General features: G+C 39.0%; 1 protein-coding gene across 1 annotated transcript in view; it reads right to left on the bottom strand.

Annotated features, from left to right (window-relative positions):
- Nucleotides 1–17,187, bottom strand: part of NPEPPS (aminopeptidase puromycin sensitive) — a gene marked incomplete at its 3' end in the record, with an annotated part of 97,532 nt that extends 80,345 nt beyond the window's left edge. The window contains 2 exon segments of the mRNA XM_006166088.2: nt 5,543–5,627; nt 17,056–17,187. Of these exon segments, the coding sequence (XP_006166150.2) occupies nt 5,543–5,627; nt 17,056–17,172 (202 nt within the window).
- Between the last annotated feature and the right edge of the window lie 434 nt (nt 17,188–17,621).

Raw genomic sequence — 17,621 nt, 5'->3', positions numbered from 1 at the left:
CCCCCCCCCCCCCCCGCCCCATGGACAATGGTTACACTACAATCCATTCTCCTCCAGAGATTTTGGGCACACTTGCCCACACACACGGAATGTGAGTTTCAAGCCACTGGGTCTGGGACTTGAGCCACCGTCAACCATGTGGGCATCCAGCACCTTAACCACTATGCAACCTGCTGGCCCTCAAGTATTTTTTTTTTTTAAAGTTTTTTCCTCTTTTTCATGAGACAGCTATTCTCAAGTTTTGTCTTTAGGTCCAAGTAACAAAGAATATGCATAAGATATCACAGTTCCCTAGAATCTTTCCTTTGAAGTTACAAATTCAAATAATTCAATACAGACAAGAGAAATAGTTTACTGACCAGATTTTTTAAAATTTGAATATATCGAACATGAAACATGGACTTTTTGGTCCAGACTCTGTCTCATCATCTAATTTTCCTATACCTAGACTAAATCATTAATTTTTGTTATTTGCTTAACCCCACAGGAACTTTGATTCAAGGCCCCTCCTCTACCATTATTTTCAGAACTGAAGTTACACTCAGATTCCTTTTATTTAAAATTCCTTCATGAGCAGCTGGATGGTGGCAGAGCAGTAAAGCGCAACACTTGGCCAGGCTGACCCACATGGGAAGGTTCCAGGTTTGTATCTGGAGGCCTCCCTGAGCAAGCCATGCTCTAGAGCTAGCTGAGTCTGGGGAGTTAATCATATCTCAAGACCCTTTTGGGGGAGCTGACAGGTGGCATGGTGATTAAGGTGCTAGACTCCCACATGGCCAACTGCAGTTCAAGTCCTGGACCTGGTGGCTTGCTCTCTCTCTGTCTCTGTCTTTCTCTGGTCAAATTAAAGAATAATGATGATAAAATAAATAAATAATAAATAAAATAAATCATTCTTTAAAAAAGAAAAAAAGATCCTGTTGGGAATGCACTCATAAACTTTCTCTGCCTCACTCATGAGAAATAAACTTAAAAAAAAAAAACTTTCATATGAAATACTAGATCATATTTTGATATATTTGTACTCAAAATGGATATTTTTCCTTCTCTCTCTCTCTCTCTTTTTAACTGTCAGAGGGTGCACACTGTCATCTCTGTTACCGAGAGAAAGAAAGCACCTCCCCACCCTCCATGGGGCATGGTCATGCCACAATCCTTTCTCCTCCATTTCTCTATCCTGTCAGGATTTGGGGCATGCACACACATGCACTCAGTGTGTTTTTCAAGCCACCAGGGATAGGATTCAAACCACAAGCTGACTCTCTAGACACAGTGTTTAACCATAGTGCTTAACCGCTTCTTTTAATCTCCCTGATTTGAGGGCTATATGTACTTTCAGAATGAGGACATAAACAAAGTCTATTGCAAAGAGATGGTGTTTTATTATTATTATTATTAATTATCCACATATAATTGTATAAGATACATATTACTTTTTAAAATAATTATTTTATTTTATTTTATTTATTCATTTTAATTTGACCAGAGAGAGAGAGAGAAAGAGAGAAAGTGAGAAAGCAAGCCACCAGGTCTGGGACTTGAACAGCAGTCATGTTGGCATCCAGTGCCCTTAACCACCATGCCACCTGTCAACCCCAGGATATATATTACTAACAGATGGATAAAGGCTTATAATCAAGGGTGAAGAACAATTCCTTTTTGTCAAGGTAATAGTTTTTCTCTGTAATTAATATTTGGGAATATCTCTAAGCTGTCTTATCTTTCTAATGAACACATGTACACGCCTATATGCATACAGTCAAATATAAATAGTCTTCAATATAAACATGTTAAGTTTACATGCCTTATGTGGATAAACCAAAGTGATGCTGACAGATATAAAAATAGGTATCAGAACTTTGTATGAAATGTTATATCATTGATTGCAAGATTTCTTCTTACACAGCTAATTCCAAAAACATATACCCTGACTAAAGGAAAAGTTGATACAAAACTTTTAAGTGTTCAGTTTCTATGTGGTTATACCCAAGCCATCCATTAATGATAAATTAAAAGACTCTTTACCTGTCAGGACCTGAGTTCAGGCACTCAAGAGTTTCGTATTTCTCTTGCAGAAGCTGATGACAATACTAATCCCTGCACTGTGTAGGGAGGTGCATTCCTTGCACTGGCTTAAATGCTAGTGATTTCACCAACCCTTGAAGTGCAGAACAGTAAAAAAACAGTTTTCAGCCGTTTTCCTTACTGATGTCTCATATTAAAAATATTACAAAGTAAGATCTCAGATAGGTTTTAAAATGTTTCAAAGACAGTGCCTTAGTTTAAAGAGACACATGCCAATGGGTCTTTCAGAACTACTGCACATATCACAAGATGGCCTTCTTCATCAATTAAAATTTTACACAAAGAAACAATTTCATGCCAGCACATATTCTGATTTTACCTTAAAGCACCAAGACTTAGTGGCTACAGAGATCTAAATCGATCTTATAGATAGCAATCAAGTATTAATAGGTACTAGATGAGGTTAGCTCTGTTAAAAAAAAAAAAAAAAAAAAAAAGGTATCTTTCTGGGGCCAGTAGGTGGTGTGGTAGTCAAAGCATTGGATCCTATAAGGCTTTCTCCATGGTTTGAATCTTGGATCTGGTGGCTTGAAAAACACACCAAGCACATATGCATGTGTGTCCAAAATCCTAAATGGAATATGGAGAAGGGATTGTGGTATGGTCATCTCCGTGGGAAGTAATTTATCATTTTCCCTCTCTATATCACTTTCTGTCTCTCTTTGGTGAGCACACACAGCCTATAGCAAAAACTTTTTTAAAAAGTATCTTCCCTATGGACTCATTTATCCCTCTGCCATCAGCATAAAGCCCTAAAAAGAGCTGACAGTCAAACATGTAACTATTAGTTTCCAAAGAAACATGTTACACTTCCCCTAAGGCAAAAATCATGAATTACTACTATGTCCAAGGATGAAATTAAGTCATGTCTATGATATGTAGAAAGCCAAATTTATTCCTTCCTGACCAAACCTTAATATACCAAATTAATATAACTTCCTATTTTCTAATACTCTAAAATTAAATGGGCTTACATATGATTACAGGTTTTAAAAAACGTACTTCAGCAAGTTCTGAAGAAAAATATTTCATGTATCTTCAAAAATTTAATTTAAAAAAATTAAGGTTTTATCTGAATTTTTCTCCAAATCCTCTTTATGTCCTATAAATTTTCATTTGTCTCCTGACTCTCTTAGTGAAAACACTAACTTGGCTTTCTTTTTTTTTTTTTGGAGAGGTTTTTGCTATAGGGCGTAAGGGCTCACCAGACAGAGACAGACAGAGAGACAGAAAGTGAGAAATCATTCCCCGGGGGGATAGCCATCCCGCAATCCCTTCTCCTCCGTTCTCCTTTCGGGATCTTGGGCATGCACACACATTCGCCCGGCGTGAGTTTTAAGCCACCGGGTCTGGGAGGCGAACCGCGGTCGACTACGTGGGAGTCCAGCGACATAGCCATTACGCTAACTTCTGGACCCTAACTTGGCTTTCTTGATATACAGATTATTAAGAGTTTAGCACCATCCAGTTATACATATTAAAAACTTCTAAGTCCTCTGGAACCTTTCCTGGCATTTTTAGTAGAGGAAAATAGAAAATGAACAAGCTGAACCCATGCCAGGTGGAGGCTACACATTCATTTTACCAGACCTACATATCTATATACTGGACTTTACAGTCCTACACTGAATTTCAGTGCTCTCTACTACAGCAGAGAGCCTGCCTTGATATGCCCAGCTAGAAGCGTTTCCATTTTTCTTCGCAATGAAAGAAATTAATCAATCACTTTTTCATTCACCAACTTTTTTTTTACTGGCACTCATTCAAGTTCGTATGAAGGATCTGTTCCTTAAAGTCACAGTAGTTTGATCTCATTTACAATCAACTGAACCTAAGTATTTCTTGAAAATAATATGTTCAACTGCTACTACTATGTCTTTTATGGGTATAATCTTTTTTAAAAATTGTTTTCTTTTAACTTTATTCATTTTTATTTATTCATTTGTTTATTTCAATTTGACCGGAGAGGGACAGAGAGAGGGAGAGAAAATGAGAAAGCAAACCGCCAGGTCCGGGACTCAAACCACGGTCAGCCATGTGGGAATCCAGCACCTGTAACCACACACCACCTGCCAATCCCATGGGCATAATCATTTAAGAAAAATTCATGAAATAAATGTTGCCAGGCATTAAAATGAAATGTCCATGTTTCTTTTCAGTATTATATAAAGGAGAAGAGAAATAACAATACAAAAAATTAAAAGGTCAAATTTCTAACTTATTGTATATCAAATGAGAAAACCTTCTAATAGGATGTCTCAGAATAACCAACAAATCATTTTGACAAGGAATACAAAGATGACGTCAAATATAAGGGGAAAAAATCAGTTTTAAATTAATGTACCTGTATGAATTTATGCTAAACTTAGTATCTTTTAAAAACGCAGTTGATGGGAACAGTAGGTAGCATGATGGGTAAGGTGCTAGATCTCACATGGCTGACTCCACAGTTGGAATGCTGGACCCAGCAGCCTGAGAAATACACTAGGTGCATGTGTATGCACCCAGAATGCCAAGAGAAAAATGGAGGAGAAAGGACTGCAGTGCGGTCGACCCCCCCTGGGGGGGGGGTTATTTCTTACTTTCCCCCTGTGCATAAAAAAGAATTCTTAAAAAAAAATGCAATTAATGCATTAATAAGAATTGAGGCTAAAAGTGACTACTAATCTCAAAATTACAAGGTCTACAATAGTTCTCATTGTAACAGAGTCCCCACACATTCTATACCATGTTTATTCTCCCCTACTTACTCCATCATCTAATTTCTAACCTTTGTATTTGGTCTTATAAAACAAATACTCTTCTCCCAATTATGAGTAATTTCTTTAGAGAGATTTTTGCTATAGGGTGTATATGCTCACCAGAGAAACAAACATAAGGAGACAAAGAGACAGAAAGCAAGAAATCATCTCCTAGGGAAGATGGCCCTGCCACAATCCCTTCTTAACCATTTTAATTTCAGGATTTTGGGCACGCACGCACATGTACCCAATGTGAGTTTCAAGCCACCAGGTCTGGGACTCAAACTGGGGTCAGCCATGTAAGAGTCCAGCGACACAACCATTATGCCATCTGCTAGTCCCAAGTAAAAACAAAAGTTTTCAGAACAACACAACTAGGCCCCCTTGGTAAATACTTTGTGTTCAAAGTACTTAATTTTTAAAAGAATGTCAGTTTTATTATGCATACCATTATACACACAGTTTACATTAACAAAAATATGATTTGCCTGTGGTCACAAGATAAGTTAATGTTTATAGAAGAATTTAAATTGTGACATTTCCTGTATCTTATAATACAATTAGATTATACAATTAAAATATTTCTCATAAATATCTAAAGAGATTTCCTAGTTCTAATGTAGCAAATGCTGATTTGTCCACGTGAAAGTATATATAATACACACACACACATCACACACACACAGAAAGTAAATTAAAACAAAAACAGCTCTTACCTTCATCTCCTTCTGGTGCATATGAAGCTGTAATAATGTCAATATCAGCACAATTCATCACAATCTGATTGGTTGCCTGCCTCACCTAAGGGGAAAAAAGAAAGCAGCCAAGTTAAAATAGTCTAGATTAGTAGTAATACACACATCTTAATTTTTCACTAACACCTTGGGCGATTTTACCTAAAACTTGGACCGGATATTTATGCATCAATGGGAGAAATAAATAAGCAGGTTTTTGTTTTAATTAGCCATAGGGTACACATGTACTCATCAGGTCAGTAAGAGCAATGGGAGAGAAAGCAACCCCCAAGGTGGGGGTTGGGAAGTATGGCCACAACTCAATCCCTTCTCTGTTCTCTTGGGATTTTGGTTATGCAAGCACACATGCCTGATGTATTTTTCAAGCTGTGGGTCCAGGACTCGAGCTGTGTAATTGATCATGCGGGACCCACTTTACCACTGGCTGGACCAATAAATGGTTTTGTTTGTCTTTTTTAAAACTTATTTTATGCATTGATCATTATATATCATTACAGCTTATAAAGTGAATTTACCCAACATGAATATGCTTCACACTAGTCTAGCTGAAGATACCATACACTTTATCATCAACAGATAATCAACCATTTCTGTGTCCCATGAATGTCTTGCCTCTACAATAAGCAGATGAATAACCCAAAGCTATTCACATTTTTCAAAGTATATTAAAAGCAAATAACAAATGTTTAACTACTTCACACCATTTAAACATCTGACCAATGAACCAAATAAAGGCATTTTTTTTCTATCTAAACCTAGACTTAAAACAATTTAATTAAAATTTTAATTTTGGGAGCTGGCAGGTGGCATGGTGGTTAAGGGCACTGGACTCTCACATAGCCAACTGCAGTTTGAGTCCTGGGCCTGGCAGCGTACTTTCTCACTTTCTCTCTCTTTCTCTCTCGCTCTGTCCCTCTCTGGTCAAATTAAAATAAATAAAGTTAAAATAATCATTTTTAAAAATTGAATTAAAAAATTATTTATTATTATTAGGTTTGCTCAGGTAATATGCATCCACTAGAAGGAGAGGGGAGCACCACACTATCAGGTGTAGGACTCAAACCACAGTCGGCCACGTGGGAATCCAGTCTCTTAACCACCAAGCCACCTGCTGGCTCTAAAAATTTAATTTAAAAACATTTTTAGGGCTAGCCCCCATGCCTAGGAATCCAGATTCCACAATGACCGACCACACAGTCTGAATCCTGGACAAAGTGGCTTGAAAAGCACATTGGGCACATGTGTATGTGTGTCCAAAATCCCAAAAGGAGGAAGAGATGGAGTAGAAAGGATGTATCCCTCTCCCTGTCTCTCTCTGTCAAGTAAATATGTCCTCTGGCAAATTTTTAAGAAATATTTAATTAGGAAACATTTCTTACAAATTGCAATAATTACATATTTTAACTTCACATTAAATCCACCATGAGGCCTTCTGAGAAAGACGATCATAAACTGCAAGGTCAAAATTTCGTAAAAAACACTCTTGGGAACCAGCAGTTAGCGTAATGGCTATGTCGCTGGACTCCCATGTAGTCGACCGCGGTTCGTGTCCCAGACCCAGTGGCTTAAAACTCACGCCGGGAGTGTGTGCGTGCGTGCCCAAGATCCCGAGAGGAGAATGGAGGAGAAGGGATTGCGGCGTGACCATCCCCCTTGGGGGGTGATTTCTCGCTTTCTGTCTCTATGTCTCTCTCTGTCTGTCTGGCGAGCGCACGTGCCCTACAGTGAAAATCTCTCCAAAAAAAAAAAAAAAACACTCTTTAATTTTTTCTTTTTACAAGAAACATTTTAGCTTTAACAGACATTAAAGATCCATCACTAATATTAAATCAACTTTTAGGACTTTGTCTTATTTGCTTCAGAGCTATATATATATGATGAAAGCCCCTTGGACCAGCAGATGGCGTTAATAGTTACATCACTAGACTCCCACAAGGGTGACCATGGTTCGAATCTCAGATCTGGCAGCTTAAAACTCATACCGGGCACAAGTGCATGCATGCCCCAAATCCTAAGAGCAGAATGAAGGAGAAGATTGTGGTGTGATCACCTGCACCCCCCGGGGGAGGGTGATTTCTCACTTTCTGTCTCTCTGGTGAGTACACATACCCTATAGCAAAAATCTCTCTAAAAAAATATTAAAGGGGGGCCAGCAGATGGAGTAATGGCTACGTTGCTGGACTCCCATGTAGTCAACCATGGTTCGAGTACTGGACCTGGTGGCTTAAACTCATGCTGGGCACATGTGTGTGCATGCCCAAGATCCCAAGAAGAGAATGGAGGAGAAGGGATTGCAGTGTGGCCATCCCCCCTGGAGGGTGATTTCTCGCTTTCTGTCTCTCTGTCTTTCGAGCAGATGTGCCCTATAACAAAAAACAAACAACAAAAAAACCTCTCCAAAAAAAAAAAAAGTTCCTTCCTTTCATAACCTAGCGACAACCACTACCCTAAAGCCAATGTATCCTTCCCTTGTATGTTTCACTATTAGCTGCATATATAAAAATCTGCAAATGATGTTTTCTAATTTTATACAATATCAAAATATCTGTAACCTTTTGCAACTTGCTATTCTCATTGACTTTTTTGTTTTGATATAGGGCGTGTGTACACGCACCAGAGAGAGAGTAGAATAAGGGAGAGAGAGAGAAATTGAGAAATTACCCCCGCCCTGGGGCGGGGGATAGGGAGGGAATGGCCACACTGTAACCCTTTCTTCTCCATTCTGCTCTCAGGATTTGGGTACACATGCACATGTGCCCAACATGAGTTTCAAGCAGCCAGGTCCAGGACATGAAATGTGCAATCATATGACATCCAACTGCCTTAACCTCCATGCCTGCCGGTCCCCAGAAACATTTCTTACAAGTTGCAAACATTATGCATTTGGTTAGCTGCATCCCACAAGGTCAACCATGACTTAAATCCCAGCCTTGTGGCACGTCAAGCAGAGCACATGCTCCAAACCCCCAACAGGGCAGAAAAATGGAATTAGAAGCAACTGTGCTGTGACCATGACCCATCAGGGTGTGCTCTCACCCTCTCCCTCTTTCTCTCTCTGGAGAATGCTAGTACCCTCTGGCAACTTTTTTTTTTTAATGCTGTTACATTGTTTTCTCTGATTAATAGTGATATTGGTTACAAAGCATCTTTTCTCACACATGTATATGTGTGTGTGTATATATGTTATGTATGTGATACCATTAAGTTTTCCTTCTGTGAATTGCTTGTTTAAAACCTTGCCCATTTTTCAATTTGATTGTAACCTTGCTTGTGTATATTTATTTTGTTGCTCTAAACAAAATCTCAAAGCCATTTTCAGACATTCAAATTGTCTAACATCTAAAATAATAAAAGTGCCCTAAATGACAAACACTTGCAGGGGCCAGCCAGGCAGGTGAGTAGGGAAAACTCCATGGAAGCTACATATAGCCCTCGAAAAGAAGGATGAGACAGTGAGTTCTTGGAGCCAACCAATTATTAGCATACTGAAAAGTAGTCTTAATATTAATAGACCTTTGGGACTAGCAGTTAGCGTAATGGCTATGTCACTGGACTCCCATGTAGTCGATCGCGGTTCACGTCCCGGACCTGGTAGCTTAAAACTCACGCCGGGCACGTGCGCGTGCGTGCCCAAATTTCTGGGAGGAGAATGGAGGAGAAGGGATTGCAGCATGGCCATCCCCCCTGGGGGGTAATTTCTCACTTTCTGTCTCTCTATCTGTCTCTGTCTGTCTGGTGAGCGCATGCGCCCTATAGCAAAAACCTCTCCCATTTCATGTAAAATCTCTCAATGTTTAATTAATGACAAGTAATTCAAAATTTTCAAAAATCTGTGTAGTCCAAACAACCTATGTATATAGGTCAAAAGTGCTCTTAGATACTGAAAGTCAACACAGCTGGGTAAGGATATCAGAGTAATGGGATATCTGTACAAAAAAACCCTATTCTTGAGAAAAATTATTTCAGTAATATCAATACATATTTAACATGATCAATTACAAACTAAAATTACTTTACCTAATTACAAACATGTTGTTATACTTGTAACAGGCTGTCAAAGCCTCTAACGTGTAAAGTAAAATGACCATGGTTCACTTTTTTTAAAAAATCCTTCTCATAAATATTCCTGTTTTGAGACCAAAAAAAAAAAAAAAAAAAAAAAAAACAAAGTCATTGAATGAACAGCTCCTTTATTTTTTAAGTGGTGATATTTCTTCACACTACTATTATACCAAAACAAACCTAAACAGCACTAAAACCTTTATTGCCCAACTGACAGTTTACAACACTACATTTGAACAACAACAAAAAAGACTGCTTTTGCCTATTCATAAACTGACTTTTTAAAAAATACAGTTCAGGGGACCAGCAGTTAGCATAATGGCTATGTCGCTGAACTCCCATGTAGTCGACCCTGGTTTGAGTCTCGGACCCGGTGGCTTAAACTCGTGCTGGTCATGTGTGCATGCGTTCCCAAGATTCCGAGAGGAGATGGAGAAAAAGGGATCGCAGTGTGGCCATTCCCCGTGGGGGGTGATTTCTCACTTTCTATCTCTCTGTCTCTTTCTGGTGAGTGCACATGCCCTGTAACAAAACCTCTCAAAAAAAAAAAAAAAAAAAAAAAAACAGTTCAGAAACACAGAGACATGAAGCAGTTACTGGCATATGCTACAAAGGGTAAAATGAATAAAAATCTTTCAGAGTTTGAAGTTTATGCCAATAGAATAACAAAAGTGGTTTCGTTACTGCTCTTAATCCTTATCTAGGCAATCACATTTTCATCCATCAACATCTACAGTGAATTTAATGGTAGCCAAGCAGTTAATCTACCAGTGTCAAGATATCTGTACAACATCATGTTTGCCAAATCACACTTAACACACTACTATGTAACCATTCTAACCCTTCTAAAAGAAAGTATTTGTGTACCTTGGAAAGGCCAGTGCATAACATCCAATTACAAGTGCATTTAAATGCCTCCTGTGTTTAGGGAAAACCCACCTGTCTATACTAATGAATTAAGCTGCTTCTTGAATAGCTACTAATTTTTTGTTTGGCTTTGTTTTGTTTTTTTAAGATATTGCCATTTCTGGAAGGGTAAGAAGAAAGAGCCAAGGGAACAAAAAATACTTACCTTATAAATAGTACTTCCACTCAAATTTTAAAAATCAGCCAGTATAGGGACCAGCAGTTAGCGTAATGGCTATGTCACTGGACTCCCATGTAGTTGACCACAGTTCATGTCCGGGACCCAGTGGCTTGAACTTACGCCGGGCGTGTGTGCATGCATGCCCAAGATCCCGAGAGGAGAATGGAGGAGAAGGGATTGCGGTGTGGTCATTCCCGGAGGGGTGGGGGGGTGGGGGGGGGATTTCTCACTTTCTGTCTCTCTGTCTCCCTCTGTCTGTCTGGCGAGAGCACGCACCCTATAGCAAAAACCTCTAAAAAAAAAAAATGAGATGATCTATAGAAAGTGCTTGTTTTAGCACTTAGTGCCTGGTATACAGTAATCACTCAGTAGATGTTATGAAGATTAAATGTTTTCTCTTTTATTTATTTATTTTTTTTTTGGAGAGATTTTCACTATAGGGCGCATGCGCTCACCAGACAGACAGAGAGAGATATAGAGACAGAAAGCGAGAAATCACCCCCCAGGGGGGGTGGTCACGCCTCCATTCCCTTCTCCTCCATTCTCCTCTCGGGATCTTGGGCACGTATGCACACATGCCCAGCGTGAGTTTTAAGCCACCGGGTCCAGGACGCGAACCGCGGTCGACTCCGTGGGAATCCAGCGACATAGCCATTACGCCAACTGCAGGTTCCCATGAAGATTAAATATGTTCTCATATCATCTAACAGTAGCCACGTTAAGTTTATAAAGTACATGACCATGGTGATATAAAATTTAAGCACTATGTGCTATATGTAGCACTTTAGCTATCAGCATATACGCACAATCTCCTGAAGGCCATTTAAATATCCAAGTGGACAAAAGCATATGTACTGATCAAAACACAGTAAAACACTGTTCTTCTGATGTAATCCCAACAGTAGCACTGACCTGATGACTTCTCACATACTGACACCATCCCACTAGTAAATATTGCCTATGTTCCACCATTTTTTAAAAAAGGAATAACTGGGGGGAACCAGCAGTTAGCGTAATGGCTATGTCGCTGGATTCCCACGTAGTCGACCGCGGTTCGCGTCCCGGACCCAGTGGCTTAAAACTCACGCCGGGCACGTGTGCATGCGCGCCCAAGATCCCGAGAGGAGAATGGAGGAGAAGGGATTGCAGCGTGACCATCCCCCCTGGGGGGTGATTTCTCGCTTTCTGTCTCTATGTCTCTCTCTGTCTGTCTGGCGAGCGCACGCGCCCTACAGTGAAAATCTCTCCAAAAAAAAAAAAAAGGAATAACTGGGAACCAGCAGATGGCATAATAGTTACATTGCTGGACTCCCACACAGTAAACCACGGTTCAAGTCTCAGACTCAGCAGCTTTAAACTCATGATGGGCCTGTGTGATTGCGTGCCCCAAAAATCCCAGAGAATGGAGGAGAAAGGACTATGGTGTGGCCGTTCCCCCTAGAGGGTGATTTCTCACTTTCTCTCCATCTCTGTCTCTCCAGCTAGCACAAGTGCCCTATGGCAAAAATCTCTCAAAAACAAATAAGTGGAATAACTCAAAGGAATTTTGACATTAAAATGTTTAATTTCCAAGGGGCTGGCAGGTAACATGAGGGTTAAGGGCACTGGACTCTCACATGACCGACCGTGGTTCTACGAACCTGGCAGCTTCTGTTCTCGTTTTCTCACTCTCACTCTTTCTCTCTCTCTCTCTCTGTCTCTCTCACTCTGTCTCTCTCTGGTCAAAATAAATAAATAAATTAAATGAAAGAAAATGATTCTTTTAAAAAAGTTTAATTTCCAAGTTCAAAACAGATGTGAAATATCAAAGATGGCATGTAAGTTGTATTGATACAAGTTCATTCTCAAATTCTCCATTGATGCCATTAAAGGAAGGAATGCTAGTGTATCTTTTCCTAGTTTCAACCGCAGGGTTAAGTATTCTTGGACTCCTATACAGACTGCACATCAATGGAATAAACACTAAGTAATGACTGTACTAAAGAGGCAGCTTGATCCTTGGTAACAATTTTACAATGGAAGTTTCCTATGAGCTAGGAAGGCAGCAATCTGAGGTAATTTTCCCCTAAATGACTCCTACTACAATCGGTCAGTAATACATCTTATATTTACTATAGTAAGACTCAAGGTTTTTACTCCACTAATTGACAAAGTCTTAAAATTTTAGTTAAAAAAACCTCCAATGAGACATTCCAAATACTGGTCAGTCTGACGCCTGAGTCACTCTGCCTAATAAGCAATCTCAACGTTAAAATTTTATAATTGTTGGCTTGGTGGACTAATACTGTAATTTCTAAAGACAGTAAGAAGCAACGAATTTGTAGGTTTTATTTGTTTAAGACAGATTTTTGCTATAGGGCGTATGTGCTTGACAGAGAGATGGAAAGCAACTTGGAAAGCCAGAAATCACCCCCCAGGGGGATGGCCACGCTGTAATCCCTTCTCCTCCATTCTCCTCTTGGGATCTTGGGCACAAACGGACATGCAGCTGGTATGAGTTTTAAGTTGCCGGTCCAGGACTTAACTGTGAACGACTATGTGGGAGTCCAGTGACATAAACATTACGCCATCTGCTGGTCTTCAGTTTGTAAATTCATATTAAGCCCAAGTTTGCTAACAAAAAAGCAAGTTGCAAGTCAAATATAAATACCATTACTGTAAAAATTTAAACCTACAGACATTGGTATTTATTATTTGTGGCTACTTACATGTGCAATAAGTTTAAACCTATACAAGTGAGGGACCAGCAGGTGGCGTGGTGGTTAAGATCCTGGATATTCCCACATGGCCGACCACGGTTCAAGTCCTTGACCTGGTGGCTTGCTTCCTCACATTCTCTTTCTCTCTGTGTCTCTCTCTGGTCAAATTAAAAAATAAATGAATTAATTAATAAACATAAACAATTATTAAAAAAAAAAAACTATACGAGTGATACTATGCACCAACCTTAAGACAGAAACTACCTTTGGGGGTAGAAATGGTTTTGACGGGTACCTGTCAATTTTATTTCCTAAAAAACAACATGCATAGTCTAAAGCAAATAGGGAAAAAACACTAATATCTGTTAAGTTTGGGTTACTTTTCTTTCTTTCTTTCATTTTTTAAATTTGCCAGACGACAGTATGCACTCACTGGAGAGAGAGAGAGAGGAAGAGAGGGAGAAAACATTGCCTAGTGCGGCATGGTCACGACACAATTTCTTCTCCGCCATTTGTCTACTTAGGATTTGAGCACTTGTGCAAACTTGCCTGGTGTGTTTTTTCAAGCCACTGGGGTCAGGATTCAAACTGTGTGGTTAGTCATTTCGGATGAGGCTCCTTTAACCACTAGGCCAGCCCCACTTTTCTTTATTACTAAAATACTTTCTAATTTAAAATTGATTATAAATTACAAAATACACCAAGCACCACATACTTGTGTGGTATTCCAAACGAAATCTTCCAAATCTAGAGAACTAATCTTAGTTAACAACGGAACAAGTATCAGGAGGCTCAGTCCTCTGCCAGTGGCTCACATACAGATTAGCGTAAGATTTACTTCGCCATAAGCACAGGCTCATTTACGTGGCAAAGTTCAGAGAAGTTTCATAGATAATTTACTACTCAAGACCACATTTATCCATGTTGTATTTGACAGTATCAGTTATCCAGAACCAGGAAGTTTCAAAAAAAAAAGAAAAGAAAAAAAAAAAAAAAAGGCCTGGATTAAAAGCTAAAAGAGATGATACAAAGTCCGTACCATAAAGCAATACCCTGTACTCAGAAGAGAATCCATCAAACTCTCACTTACAAAATTATTGTTTAAACTCAAATGAGCTTGTTTATCTGGTTACTTGCTCTTCAGATCAAGTCAAATAAAATAGAAGAGGGAAGAAATTGCATAATCGACAGCAATGTGACACTATAAGCACCAAGAAGTAATAACCTGAGAGTAAAAAAAAGCAAACAAAAAAACTTTAAAGAACAGATATAAAACTAATAAATTATGGTACCGAGTTTGGAGGTAACTTTTGTGGTTATAAATATTCTATCATCAGTGACAGATGTTCAGAACGATATTCAGTATTTAAAAAGAGGAATAAAAGAGAAAGAAAGAAAAGAGAAAAGGAAACAAATCCATATTATGAGGAATTATAAAGCTTAAAAAGACTATATTTTAGAGACAGCTCCATTCAAATCAATAAGTTTGTTTTAAGTCTAAGTGCCTTAAAGGGTAAGCTAAAGTTATCTTGAAAATCTGCTGCAGAATTCATTGCCAGATGATAGTAGATGAAGCTTAACATGCAAAAGAAGTTTCTTACACTTCTTTCCTCTAGGCATTTCACAAACTGAGAGAGAAAACCTGAACAAATTCTATTCTTTACCACCAATCTTTCAAATTTAATTTAAGACTATTTACATGATGTAGCACAATTCTGACAAATTATTACCTTTAACATTTTTAAGCTAATAAAAAAATGCCAAAACGACTGCATGAAAAACATGTAAAAGTTGGGCAGAAAATTCCTGAACATGGGGTTGACAATAACATTCACTTAGGTGCCAAGTTTTTAGCCTGCCAAACAAACTACTGTATCTGTAATTCTCCTCTCAGTGCCAATTTAGTGTTCTCTAACATGAATATTTTGTTGAGGGAGGCCAAGGATTGGCTAGTATATCCTGATTTCTGGCCTTGAAGGATGAAGTTAATTTATCTGGCACAGGTAAAATATTTCCAAAAGGGAAAACCCAATTATTGATAACTATACACTCATAACCAGGAACTGTAGTCATACTCACAAAAACCTAGAATCAATTTTAATTAATTATCCATAAAGGGAGAGAATCAGAATTTGAAGTATCTACAGAAGCTCACTGCTGTCAAATATCTCCCATAAAGAGAGGGGAGAAAGAAGGAAAGAAATTAACTTCTTCATAATAAATCCAAAATAACACATTTTCAAAATCTGCTGAATTAGACCACACTCACTTAGGAGAAAGACAACTACTTTTTAAATCACTGTAGCCTGACTAATTTCTTCACCTTCCCCAGGAGTCTACACCCTAGACCAGGTTAACAATCCACTAAGTTTCTAATATGTAACTTGTACAAATACTCTGAGCTTATCATAAAATTTTGCAACTAAAGCAACCAAGCAACTTGCACACTTTATGTAATGTGATTTCGACTGTTAGGAAACTGACCCAATAACATCGGTTAAAAATCTAGGTTTCTAGAGATACAAATTTTGTCAATATTGTTAAAATTCTGTAATAAGATATCACCTAATGCTGTAATTCATTTATTTTAAAAAGATTAATATATACTGTTTACTTCTTACTGTTAACTCTTTTATACTTCCAAAGGTGTCAATGAGTGTAATTAAAAATCCAACCATCCTTTAATAAAATCTATCAAAATTCACTACCATGCATCTTTGTGTTTGCCACCTATCCTGAAAAGAATTTCTGGGGGGAAAAAATGCTCTGAAAAGTTTGTTACTAAAAAGATTCATTCATTTCCTCGTATCGAATTAACAAATCCTTGTTAAAATCTAATGGATTATACCATGTGTCAAGCGCTCACTCAATGGCACAAACCAGTCTCCCACATACCCTTCTCTTTTTGGAAAACTAGGAAGAGAGTAAACTGCTGCCTGTTGTTCCATCCTAACACTTAAAGCCCACTTCTTAATAAATGATCACTTAAAATTTTACGCTATTTTCTCCCTAAACAGTATGCCTCCCAAAATCATTAATCTAGTATACCAACTACTAAAGACGCAAATGATTTTTTTTTATCATTAGTCTTTTCACATAATTCAAACTCATTCATCATCACATCTTCCCCAACGTTTGCCAAGTCACAAGACACACTACTGTTTACAATCCCTCCCATCTGCCCCCTGCCAATACATATCAAACACTCGAGTCACTTGGCTTAAACCACAGTCCCCCCAAATAACCCTCTCAAATTTTAATTTAGATCCAAGACGCACTCATATTCTGATTCACATCTTTAATGGAAATTTTTTTAATCACCTGACTTTCACAGGGGTAAGTTCAGCCTTTTGATGCAGCCAGACCTTCCAGCTCTCATACTTTCACACTGGCACCCCAAATCTGACAGTACACTTTTTCATTCCGCACTTGCGGACGTATTTGCAATCTGCGGTGGTTAGTAACCTCTTGGCTTTCAAAGACAACTGCCCACTTTAAATTCATTCAAGTACTAGTATCCATTTCTATCATTTTGTTGCTACACACGCCCCGTTCTTTAAGGTTGAGGCCTACTAATTGTCCCTCCTGCCTGGAGTAGGAAAAGAAATGAAACAAAATATATTTACCACCATTCTCTTATAGGCAACTATTAAACGGCTCTCCTTTTTCACTGCACACTTCGCCCAACACACAATATAACGCGGTATCATACATGTCCATTGTTCAGGACTTCTGTAGGGCATCTACACTAATGGTCTCCCAAAATCAAACAAGACTTCAGATAACGCTGCGGGGAGGAGGGAGGGGCATATGATTCACCAAAAACTGCAATGAAGAGTAATGGAATATTTTCAGCAGTGGCATGCTAAAACTAATAGCTTATTGCAAAGGGGTACTGCTAAGCAACCATCACTGTAGCAATAAATCCACCAGCCTGGAAGGCTAGCACCTAGGAGGAGAGCGGAGATGGGTCCTCCCGCAGGTTCTCTAGAGGTTAGGAGAACAAAGTCACTGCTGCACTGTCACTTGCGGGGAAGGGGGAGGGGGCGGATCATCTTGGAAACCCGGCCCCTGGGCTGGAGCAGGCAGAGAGGGCTCAGCAAGGCTGCCTGGGATTAACATTCTCCTTCTCGCCCTCTCCCCCCAAATGGGAGCGCCCCTCCTCGCTCCAGCGCCGCGACCCGAGACCCAG

This window comes from Tupaia chinensis, unplaced genomic scaffold, assembly GCF_000334495.1.
Source record: "Tupaia chinensis unplaced genomic scaffold, TupChi_1.0 Scaffold144171_1, whole genome shotgun sequence".
Lineage (NCBI taxonomy): Eukaryota > Metazoa > Chordata > Mammalia > Scandentia > Tupaiidae > Tupaia > Tupaia belangeri.
The sequence above is the reverse complement of the archived record's forward strand: the minus strand, read 5'-3'. Positions and strand labels throughout refer to the sequence as shown.